The 12,072-nt window shown below is 43.5% G+C and overlaps 1 protein-coding gene across 4 annotated transcripts in view; it reads left to right on the forward strand.

Annotated features, from left to right (window-relative positions):
* LOC122057730 (signal peptide peptidase-like 2) overlaps positions 1-12,072 on the forward strand; it is a 108,727-nt gene that overhangs the window by 9,317 nt on the left and 87,338 nt on the right. For 3 of the 4 annotated variants that reach the window (XM_042619956.1, XM_042619957.1, XM_042619955.1), the window contains exons 3-4: positions 6,889-7,000; positions 7,394-7,516. In XM_042619956.1, coding sequence (XP_042475890.1) covers positions 6,889-7,000; positions 7,394-7,516 — 235 coding nt within the window. Of the gene's footprint in view, positions 1-2,758; positions 2,823-6,888; positions 7,001-7,393; positions 7,517-12,072 lie in introns of those variants that run through there. The other variant, XM_042619958.1, reaches the window with a different exon arrangement.

Raw genomic sequence — 12,072 nt, forward strand, 5'->3', positions numbered from 1 at the left:
TACAAAATGGTTGTTTGATGGAATATAGAATAAGGATATACAAACAAGAACCAATCCCAATGAAAAGGCAGAAAAAATGGGATTGGTAAGTAATACTACTCCCAGACCCCATAGTATAAGACCTGATAGGATAAGATCCTTGCCTTACTGTTGTTATTATGATGAGGTTGATGTCATCTCCAAGCTTTGTTGAAGGCATTCCTGCCATTTATATACCCTGTGGCATCTTGTTTTGAAGCTGTCACAACAATTTTTCTCTCTTTATTCTTGTTGTAATAATGGGTTTAGAGAAGTTGTTAGAATAAAGCTAAAGCTATAGAAGCATAAAGCTTATGAGCCATACTATAAAACTTTGGGAGAAGGTTATTGAAGCCCACTTGAGAATAGAGACTCATATCTCGGTCAACTAATTTGCTTTATGTTAGGTAGGTCCATAACAAAAGCTATCTACTTATTATGGAGGCTCATGGAAAGGTATAGAGATATCAAGAAGATCTCCATATGGCTTTATTGACCTAGAAAAAGCCTATGGCAGAGTCCCTAGAGACTTACTCCAATATGTCCTAGTAAAGAGAGGGGTGTCTCCTGCAAACCCAACAAAGCCCCCGGCCATAATGGCTTCAGCATGGGGTTTTTCTCCTCTTGTTGGGATAACATTAGCGATGATCTCTCCAAAGCCATCAAAATTTTCTTCTTCAACCCCTCTCGAATCAATTCCATTAACCACACCTTTGTCTACCTCATCCCCAACATTGAAGGTGCTTCATCAATGACTGATTTCAGACCTATCTCCTTTTGCAGTCTACTCTATAAATTCATTGCTAAGATCCTAGCCAATCGTATCCAGACTATCATCGACTCTCTTATCAATACCAATCAATCCGCTTTTATTGTGGGCAGGAGCATCTCTGACAACATTATCCTCTATCATGATATTGTCAGAGGCTTTGATAGGAAGTCCTACTCCCCTTCAGCTCTTCCCAAGATTAACATCCATAAATCCTTAAACACTATCAGATGGGACTTCATCTCCCAAGTGCTCCTAGCCATATCCTCTCCTCCCTCATTTTCCCACTAGATTCATTGATGTATCTCCTCTCCCAAGTTTTCGGTCCTTGTCAATGGCTCCCCTACTAGTTATTTCCCATCCTCTGTTGGCATCCGCCAGGGTTGCCCACTCTCCCCTCTCCTTTTCTGTCTCGCCTTTGAGGTCCTCTCGAGATCTATCCATCCCAAACCGATAACCTCCTCATCTCTCCCATCCCTAAATGTAAAGCCTCCAAGCTCTCCTATCTTGCTTTTGTGGATGATCTTATGATCTTCTTAAAAACCGATGAGACTTCCATCCAATCCATTTTTTCCTCCCTTTGTCTCTTTGAATCCCTCTTTGTCCTCCGCATTAACCTGCTTAAATCCCTTATTTTCCTTGCCGGAGTCTCCTACTCTAGAAAAGCCTGTCTCTGACTCTAGCAAAGCCCGCCTCCTCGAGCTCACTGGCTTCTCCTTTGGCTCTCTGCTTGTCAAATATCTTGGCCTTCCCCTCATCTCCTTCAGGCTCATTGCCCATCATCGCGCTCCCATGTTTAGCTAAATCCGCAAGAAACTCCAACTTTGGAAAGGCAAGCTCCTTTCCTATGTGGGCCGCCTAGTTCTCATCAGATCAGTCCTTCAATCATCTTACATATACTGGTCTGGAGTGTTCCAGCTACCCAAAACCATTATCAAATCTATTGAACCCCCTTTATGCTCATTCATGTGGAAGGGTTCCGATTCCTTAAAATTCCTTCACCCCCTCCGCTGGTCCTCCATTTGCCTCCTTAAGTTAGAAGGCTGCCTTGGCCTTAGGAGAATCAAAGATGGCAACTCCGCTACTATCCTTAAGGTGGTCTGGAAGGTTGTTTCCAAAAAACCTAGTATATGGGTCAGTTGGGTCTACTCCTCCCTCCTCCATAAAGACTCTCTTTGGACCACCACCTGTAATCCCAATTCCTTTTGGGTTTGGCATAAGATTCTTCTTGCCAGACCCCTTGCAATATCTGTCATCCGCTCTCGCATTGGTGATGGGTCCACCACATCCTTTTGGCTCGACAACTGGCATTCGGCTGGTGTCCTCTCCTTGATTATGGGGAATAGCCTTATTTACTCCTCTGGTGTTCCTAGGACCTCTATGGTATCCTCATCTCCCTTGCCTCTTGGCACCCTACTACCGACACCCCCTCTCTTGGTACCATTTGGCATTCCCTCCCCTCCCTTCCCACCCCCCTTCCTTAAGAGCCGACTAAATAATCTAGACCCCCTCCCCTACGGGCTCCTTCTCCGCTACCTACTAAAATCTCATCCAATCCCCTTCCCTTGCGTCCCCTGGCATAAAACTGTTTAGTTCAAAGGCCATTTCCCACGCCATAGCTTTATTGTCTGGAGAGCCCCTCTCTCCAATTGCCTCCCCACCTAAGCCTTCCTCATCTCCTACCATATCTCTCCCCCCCACCTGCTGCCTCTGTTGGAATGGTCAGGAAGACACCTCTCACCTTTTCTTTGATTGCCCTTTCTCCTCCCCTTGTGGGTTATGATCGTTACCTGTTTACCCGAATCAACCCTATGGGTAGGGGTAGTTCGAGGGCTTTTTCGAAACTTTAATTGGGTTACTACATAGGACTTTAGGAATTGTTTTGGGTTTAGTAGTGAACCTGTATGTAGTCACATTACGTATATAAATGTTTAACAAAAATGATACACATTGGTTTAGGAACCTAAAACTTATGGAGCGAGGACATGCAATTGATTGCGGGGGATCTATCGTACACTATAATTTGGGTTTTGAGGTGAGTGGGTGTTTGACTTTATTTTACGGAGTGTTTCTGAATTCTTTTCTATTTTGCGTGAATCATGCATACGTGTGAATTGTGACATTATTGTTATGCAAGTTGTTATTTTGTGCTTGTGATATAATTGAACTGCTACTCTTCTGTTATTATTTTTGCTAACCTGTGAATATGTAATGACGAGGCTATGGAATGGTTTCTGGGTTGTGGAGGTAAGTGAGGTAAGTTATTGTGGTTATGTGATTTTGAGCTGTGAATATGGATTGTGGTTCTGTGTATGAGGCCTATAGTTGTTACTGTGGTATTGATGGTATAGGGCATGGTTTGGCCCAGGGGGGGATCCGAGACCATGGGCCTAGAGGTCAGTAGTATAGTATGACTGTGGCTCTGACGGTCCGGGGCACGGTGTGGCCGAGGTGCATTTCCATACCGTAGGCCTAGAGGTTAGAGGATGTGTGTGTGTATAGTGTGTGATGTATGGTGATGGTATACACATTTATATTGATTGCATCTGGTTAGGACTCACAAACCCTGGTGCTACACCCCTTGCCAGTAGGGGTTAGGTACTGGCTAATCCCAGGGGATGGTATGTTTGTGAGAGTACCATATCTGCAGTATGACATACTGTACTCAGAGGCGGATGCAGCAGGGGTGACTGAGGGGATTTCTGGGACAGTGGCTGCTCCACAACATGAGTGACCGAGGGGATTTTCAGGATTGTGACTGTTCTATAGCTCTGGTGACCGATGGGTTTTTTGGGACCATGGCTATAGGGTGGGGTTACTCATTAAGGGTGTACGGGATGAACGATGGGTTTTCCGGGACCTGCAGACTCCTGAATCGTAATTAGCTTGTACCGCTGGGTGACTGATGGTTTTTCCGGGACCAGGGATACCACCTATGTTATAGTAGCACTGAGACCTTATCCTGGACTTAGTAATTGTTTGCTAGGTATTATGTGCTAAAATTGAATCATAAGCATCATCTAATTTGTTTGAGCATGCATTGCATGATTTGTTTGTGTGTGCTTGCATGTACACTCCTCACTGGGCTTGTGAAGCTCACCCCTCGTTGATTACTTTTTTAGATGGTGGAACCGGTGCTAAGGCAGGATTGGATTTCAGCGATGGTTGTGAGCTTGTGTCCGCGAGACACAAGGATGCTGATGGACTTCACTTCTATTATTTCAGATATTCCTTTTAATGTATATATTTATGAAATGTATAGTAAGTAATATTATAACATGTGGTCGTTTTTAAACTTGGAAATTGTATAATGTAGTTTATCATTTTAGTACATCACCAGTGCTAATTGTATGATTTATTAGTGTATTCTGATTTTAGTGGTGATTTTGGTGGCATTTGTGAAATTAAGGTACAACATTTGTGATCCTGGAGGGTTAGGCTAACTGGATGTGGGTGTCCAGTGCCGCATACCTTGGCCAATTTGAGGCGGGGTGTGACATCCATGGCTTTGATGGTAGCCTTGGGGAGGGAAAAGACACCCGACCAGTAAATATAGGAAGATTGGTGGACAGATCTGATAAGCTCCAATTGACCTGCATAGAAGAGGAGCTTGCCTTTCCACAGTTGGAGCCACTTGCGGATGTTATCTAGTATGGGGGAGCAATAATGGGCAATTAGCCTAAAGGTTACGAGAGGGAAGCTGAGGTATTTAACCGGAAGGGGAACCGAGGGAGAAGCCACTGAGGAGAAGAAGGCGGGCTTTTGTGTCAGCAGAGGCGCCCCAGAGGAAGATGCTAGATTTGAGATGGTTGATGCAGAGACCCAAGATGGACTCTAAGAGGCAGAGGGAGGAAAGAATGGAATCAATGGATTGAGAATCAGCTTTGAAGAAGATCATAAGATTGTCAACGAAAGCAAGGTGGGTGAGGTTGATAGATTTGCATTTGAGGATAAGGGAGATGAGAAAGTCATCAATTTTGATTTGGATGGATCTGGAAAGGACTTCAAGAGCTAGGAAGAAGAGAAGGAGGGAGAGGGGGCATCCTTGCCTGATCCCCACCGAAGGGGCAAAGTAACCGGTTAGGGAGCCATTAACAAGGACAGAGAGAGAAGGGGAAGAAATGCAGGCATAGATCCAGTTGACAAAGGGGAGGGCGAAGGACATGGATAAGAGGACATGGAAGATGAAGTCCCAACGGATGGAACCGAAGGCTTTATGGATGTTAATCTTAAGGTGGGCAGAGGGGGATTGGGATTTTCGGTCACAGTTTCTATCTTTATTCCTCCTATTATAACCATTGATCCAACCATTAGATCCCCATAAATTTCGGGATACTATTCCTCTACCCTTACTTCCCATTCGACAGAACTTGAGCTTGATCTAAGCCTTCGTTCCATAGCCATCGATCACCTTTGTTGCTGGAATTTCAACCTTACAGTTCTACTTGTGGTTGTGGGTAGGGTTAATTATTTGTTGTTAAGTGAAGTTCATTCCTATCAGACATAAGTTAAACGGTGATTGCCTTGGGCATTCAATGGGGAGTAGATGGTTGATGAGGCAGCCAAGGTTGGCATGCCAATCACCATAAATTGTGGAAACAGCCAGCAATAATTGAGGTGCCTTCCATAACAAATCTCCAATGAACAAGAGAATAAGCTCATCTTGATCTTGAAACAGAGTTGTCTTCTTTCATGCAAGGGAAGCAAACTTTGGAATCCTATTTCTGTGGAAGTGGAAGTACTTCTTGGAGTTCTGTGGATGTTTGTGGAAACCTTATCGATGTTGTTGGAGTTCTTTATGAACAGTGGAAATCATGGACGAGACATGAGAAATTTAGATTATGTCTCCATGGGCATGGTGATTCATACTATAGTGTATCTATCATTGTCTAAAATGATTAATACCTAGTGGATTTTCTGTTACTCATGTCTCCAAAGGAGAAGTTCATTTAACTTGCACATTAAAGTTGAAAACAAAAGTTATGAGAGAATTAGGAATACATTTTGAGCACTTGAAGACAAAAAATAACTCAGACCCAACAGAAAGAAAACGATTTTAACAATAAGAAATAAGAGGAAAGGGAAAGATAATAGAAGATTGCTGAGGATTGTCCAGTTTTACACTTGCACTGAAAGCAACTAAAGTTTGTATGTCGATCATACTCACTTGTGACAGTCAAAAAGAAAATCACAATAGTAAGCTCCAATAACTGAGATTAAACAAGGAAATTGCTGAACTAGCCCTTTGCACACATGGTGTTAAACCATCCCTTCCATTTTGGCATGCAAAAACAGCCCAAACTAAGATCACTACTGAATATTCTGGCTTGGTTCATCATGGCTTCTTGAAGAGGGCTATGATGTCAACTTGAGATGCAGAAACTTGAGCTCACCCAAGTGGCTGGGTAACATTAGGATCAATTATGGGGTTACCTCTAGCATTTCCACTGCATCTTCTCACTGAACCTGTCAGAGATGTAGCCTTTCAATATCCCTTTCTGCAGTTGATATTATTAGCAAACTAAAATATTGAACATATATTTTGTACTCGTTATTTGTCAAGGTGATCACAAAAGTATTGCACCAAAAAGGGAAAAAAAGGTTATCATAAGAGTGGACACCCCCCAATCTGCGACTTGTTGCTAATGCATTTTAATTGTTTCTGCTATAACTTATACATAGTGGAACAATGCTTACTCTTTCATAAAAGGGCGTACCCAGTGCACAAGGCTCCTGCCACTGCGGGGTCTGGGGAGGTCAAAATCTATGCAGCCTTACCCTTGCTTCGCGGAGAGGCTGTTTCCTTACTCGAACTTGCAACCACTAGGTTGCAATGGAGCAACCTTACCATTGGCCCGAGGCCCACCTCAACGCCATGCTCGCTCATTACTCACGTTTTTATTCAAGATGATCATTAAGAGTGGACTTATACCATTGTATTGCATCAATGAAAATAGTAGTTTTTGGTTTCATTGTTTTACACATGCTGTATTTAACTTATGGCTAGAGTTGGTCAACTAATCTATCTCATCCTCTCCTTGCATTTGTTTTGTTTATTTGCATTCTCACCTTATATCTTAAACAAGCTGGCATTTCTGCAGTTATCCAATTCTATTGCCTTATCTATGCGTGGTGAGTGTGTATTCACAATTAAGGCAGAAGTTGCACAATCTGGAGGTGCATCTGGTTTACTGGTGATAAATGATTCAGAAGGTAGCCATATGTGCTTACAATGTTATCATAATTTCATTAACATGATCATAATTATCATCTTATTGTTAGGGAATGCAGACCATATAGTATTTGTGGCTTACTGGCCCTTTGGGCAGCAAGAAAAAGTGGTCCCACCATGTATTGTGGAGTCCCATATGCAATACTGCCTGTATGTTTATTATTTTTTAAAATCTAACTGCTTGTGTGTCATTATTGTTATTTTTTAATAGCAGGACAATATCTTGTTTCTTGTTTGATAAACAGTTAATATCTTGTTTCTTGTTTGATAAACAGTTAGGGAGAGTTGCTTTCTCAAAGACTTCTATCAATTAACCCATTATCTTTTTGTGAATATTGGAGTCTAACCTTTTTTCTGGTTGTCTTTTTTTCCAGATATAAGTGCTGGAATGCCATGCTATGGAAATGATACTTCTCTTAATGTCACCATTCCTGTTGTGTTGATCCCAAAGTCAAGTGGTGAGGCTGTCAAGAAATTATTTGAAGCTGGACGGAAGGGTAAGCCTTTGAGTTCATATATGATGCTTTTCCCCACCTCATTTTGATCTTATTTTGTGCAGCAACATGCCAAGTTTGCTTTGCCCAACTCTAAACCTTTTTAGGGCTAACGTGTGCCCCAACAACCAAACCACAACTCAAGTACACAGTAGTTTTTCATCTCATTTTGAAGCAGGGAATCAGGATCTTGGCCTTTCCACTAAGAAAAACATCATTTCTCTTATTTTTCTAGTTAATATTGGCTCAATCTAGTGATCAATTTGGTGGTCTCTTTGAGTTAGTATGATCATGGATGCTTTTCTGCATGATAAAAGCAATTGAGTGTGAACATTGGTTTCATTTAAATTGAAAGCCGTAGAGGAATTGTGTGCTTAGACTTTTTAATATTTTGCATCATGTTACTTGTCACATCTAAAGGAGTTGGTCCCTTCATTTGCTTCCTCTCCATCATCTATGCCCATAATCAGGCCTCCCTCAGACTTCCCCTTTGGTCTGATCTACTTTCCTTTGCCCCTCTGTGGGAAGTGGGAACCAGACCTTAGGGAATTGTCAGAGACTTTAATGTCATCCGCTTCAGTTATGAAAAGCATGGGGGAAATCCCATTGATGCTATGGCAGTCAATTCTTTCAATGATTGTATCGATGTCCTCAATCTCACTGATCTAAGGCGGTTGGAAGTCAAGCTTACTCGGCACAACAGAAGATTTGGCCCTCATAGAGTGGCAAGCTTGACAGAGCCCTTGTTAATGTAGCATGGCTGGACTCCTTTCCCTCATCCCATACCTGTTTCGACCTCCCTGGTATCTTGGATCTATGTCCTTCCTTTTCACTGCTTTGGTCCAAAACTTTTCAAATTTTTTGACATGTGGATCTCTCATCCTGACTTTCAGGCCCTCGTTCACAATGCTTAGAATATTCCTTTCCCCCGCTCCCTATCCCCCCTTCTTACTTTCGCCAGAAAGCTAAAAAATGTCAAAGCCACCTTAAAGCTGTGGAACTCCACCACCTTTGGAAACATCTCTTCCCAAGTCTCTGTGGGTCGTGACAAGCTCCTCTCCATTCAGTCCAGGCTCCAACTTGATCTCCTCAACCCCTCTCTGGCTGAGGAAGAAAAAGCTACTTATGAGGCTCTCTCCTTGCTTCTGGACCAAGAAGAAAGCTTCCTCAGCTAGAAATCCCGCATCAAATGGCTTGATTTAGGAGATTCTAATTCTGCTTACTTCCATTGCTCTCTCAAAGTGAGAAATGATGCCTGCACCATTCCCAAACTCATCTCCCCCTTTGGGATTGAGCTCTTTTCCCCTGACCTCATCAAGTCCGAAGCCTTCTCTCACTTCCAAAGGCTCTTCCACTCTAATCCCACAACCCCTTCTCCCACTATCCCTCCCAATCTCCTCAACAAATTCGTCCCTAACGATACTTCTCCCCTCCCTCTAATCTATTCCCAGTGAGGACGAAATTTTCTCGGCCATCCTCTCCCATAAGGCTAACAAGGCCCCTGGTCCTGACGGCTTTAGCATGGGCTTCTTCTCTGCCTGCTGGAATACTATTCGTAATGATCTAATCCTAGCAGTGCATAGTTTCTTCTACAATCCTAACAAAATAGGTGGGATAAACCACACCTTCCTTTGCCTCATTCCTAAAAGGAGGGTGCGGTTTCTATGAAAGATTACTGGCCCATTTCCCTCTGTAACCTCCTCTACAAATTTATTGCTAAAGTTTTGGCAAACAGGATCCAAAAATTCATTCACTCTCTCGTCAGTCCCAATCAATCCGCTTTCATTGCTGGTAGAAGTATTTCTGACAACATCATCCTTTGTCACGAGATAGTCTGTGGTTTTGACCGAAAGTCTCACCCTCTGGCTGCCCTCCTGAAAATTAACATTCACAAAGAGTTTGATACGATTGGTTGGGACTTTCGTTTTGCTCCAGATGTCCTTCCCTGTCTCATTTGTTAATTGGATCCATTCTTGCATCTCCACCCCTTGCTTTTCGGTCTTAGTGAATGGTATCCCTACTCTCATGACAAACCCTTGGTTTGTTAACAAGGCCCCTGGTCCTGACGGCTTTAGCATGGGCTTCTTCTCTGCCTACTGGAATACTATTCGTAATGATCACATTCTGGCAGTGCGTAGTTTATTCTACAATCCTAACCAAATAGGTGGGATAAACCACACCTTCCTTTGCCTCATTCCTTAAAAGGAGGGTGCGGTTTCTATGAAAGATTACTGGCCCATTTCTCTCTGTAACCTCCTCTATAAATTTATTGCTAAAATTTTGGCAAACAGGATCCAGAAAGTTATTGACTCTCTCGTCAGTCCCAATCAATCTGCTTTCATTGCTAGTAGAAGTATTTCTGACAACATCATCCTTTGTCACGAGATAGTTTGCGGTTTTGACCGAAAGTCTCACCCTCTGGCTGCCCTCCTGAAAATTGACATTCGCAAAGAGTTTGATACAATTGGTTGGGACTTTATTACCAACGTTTTGCTCCAGATGTCCTTCCCTACCTCATTTGTTAATTGGATCCATTCTTGCATCTCCACCCCCTGCTTCTCGGTCTTAGTGAATCGTAGCCCTACTGGCTACTTCCCTTCTGGCTGAGGTATCCGTTAAGGGTGCTTCCTCTCTCCCCTCTTCTCTATTTCCTTGGAAGTTCTTTCTCACTCTATCCAATCAGCCACGGACCTCCACCTCTTCTTTCCCATACCCAAATGCAAATCCCTTCTCTCCTACTTGGCTTTTACTGATGACATCATGATATTCTCCAAAGCCGACACCCTCTCAATCTCTAATATCATGTCTAACCTTCACACCTTTGAATCCCTCTCAGGTCTCAAAATCAATCTCCTTAAGTTCAATATCTTCCTCTCTGGCATCTCTCCTAAGGTCTAAGCCACCCTTCTGCGTATCATCGGCATTCCGCTAGGCTCCTTGCCTGTTAGATATTTGGGCCTACCGCTCATCTCCACCAAGCTATCTTCCCATCACTGTTCCCTATTGCTTGATCAATTGAGGAAAAAGCTCCAACTTTGGCAAGGTAAGCTCTTTTCCTTCGCTGGCCGCCTAACCTTGATCAGATTGGTCCTCCAATCCATGTACCTCTACTGGTTTGGCACCTTTGTCCTCCCGACCTCCGTCATCAAGTCATTTGAGGCGCTTCTCTGCTCCTTCCTCTAGAAAGGTTCTGATTCGTTCAAATTCCTCGGACCCCTCAGCTAGAAGGTCTACCTTCCCAAATCCAAAGGTGGGCTTGGAATCAGAAGAATCAAAGGTTCCAATTCTGTTGGTGTGCTCATGCTTATTTGGAAGATCATCTCTAACTAGAAAAGTATATGGGTTGACTGGGTCCACTTGGGTTTGCTCAGTAGTAACACTCTTTGGACTGCCCCTCTCCCTTTTGATGCGTCCTGGATCTGGAGGAAAATCCTTGAGCACAGACACTTGGCCCTTTCTGCCATCTCCTATTCAATTGGAAACAGGCAAGCTACCTCCTTGTGGAAGGACCCTTGGCATCATTGGGGCATCTTGTCTCACTTGGTGTCCCTTGGAGTCATTTATTCCTTCGGCATTCCTATTAATGCCCAAGTGTCCTCCATTCTTTCTCCCAATGGTTGGTCACTCCCTCCTGCCCCCCTCCTCTACTTGATCTCTGGTCCTCCCTCTCCCCATCCCCCCTGGATATCAAGGCAGAGAAGACTATTGCATTTGGCTCCCCTCTTCTAATGGGATATTCTCTTCTGCCTCCGCATGATCCTTTGTCCGCACCCCTTCCCTGCCTGTTCCCTGGCATAGACTTGTTTGGTTTAAAGGGCACATCCCTCGTTAGAGTTTCACTCTTTGGCGTTGCTTGTCTGGATGCCTTCCCACCCAAGCCTTTCTCATCCATCACCAGATACCCATCAATCCTACCTGCTGCCTTTGTCCTTCGGGTAACGAGGACATTTTGCACCTCTTCTTCTCTTGCCCCTTTCTAATCAAGTTTAGAAATTTGTCCTTTCCAAATGCTGGCCTTTTAGAAGACCCATCCTCCCCTTTGACAGAGAATGTATATGGGTCGACATGTCCTCTGGTTTGACCATTTGTGACACTATTGGAAAACTTGCTTTTTGTGCTACTATCAATCACCTTTGGATGGAGCGTAACATCCGTAGATGGACCCCCAAATCTCGATCTTTGGATAAGATTTGGAAAGTTATCTACTTTGATGTTGCTTCCAAAGCCCATATCTGCCACTCTCTCTATAACTGCCCAGTTCCTAATTCCCTCAGAAACTCCCACATCATCACCTCTTGGAACCTTTAGGTTAACCTCACCCAGCCCCCTTGACCACCACATGCCTTCCCTCTTTTGGTTCTGTCTTGGTTGGGCCCATAATCAGAATTGGGTTCATATTGTCTAGCCTTAGTGTTTCTGTAATGTGGCCTCATTTTATTTTTTGAGCTCTGCTCTTAGTTGGCTTTTGCCTCCTTCCCACCCCCCAGCTCTCCCTTGTATATTCTTCTTCTCTTGGTAATGAATTATTTATTCATGCAAAAAAAAAATATTTTGCATCA

This window comes from Macadamia integrifolia, chromosome 12 (genome assembly GCF_013358625.1).
Source record: "Macadamia integrifolia cultivar HAES 741 chromosome 12, SCU_Mint_v3, whole genome shotgun sequence".
NCBI classification, from domain to species: domain Eukaryota; kingdom Viridiplantae; phylum Streptophyta; class Magnoliopsida; order Proteales; family Proteaceae; genus Macadamia; species Macadamia integrifolia.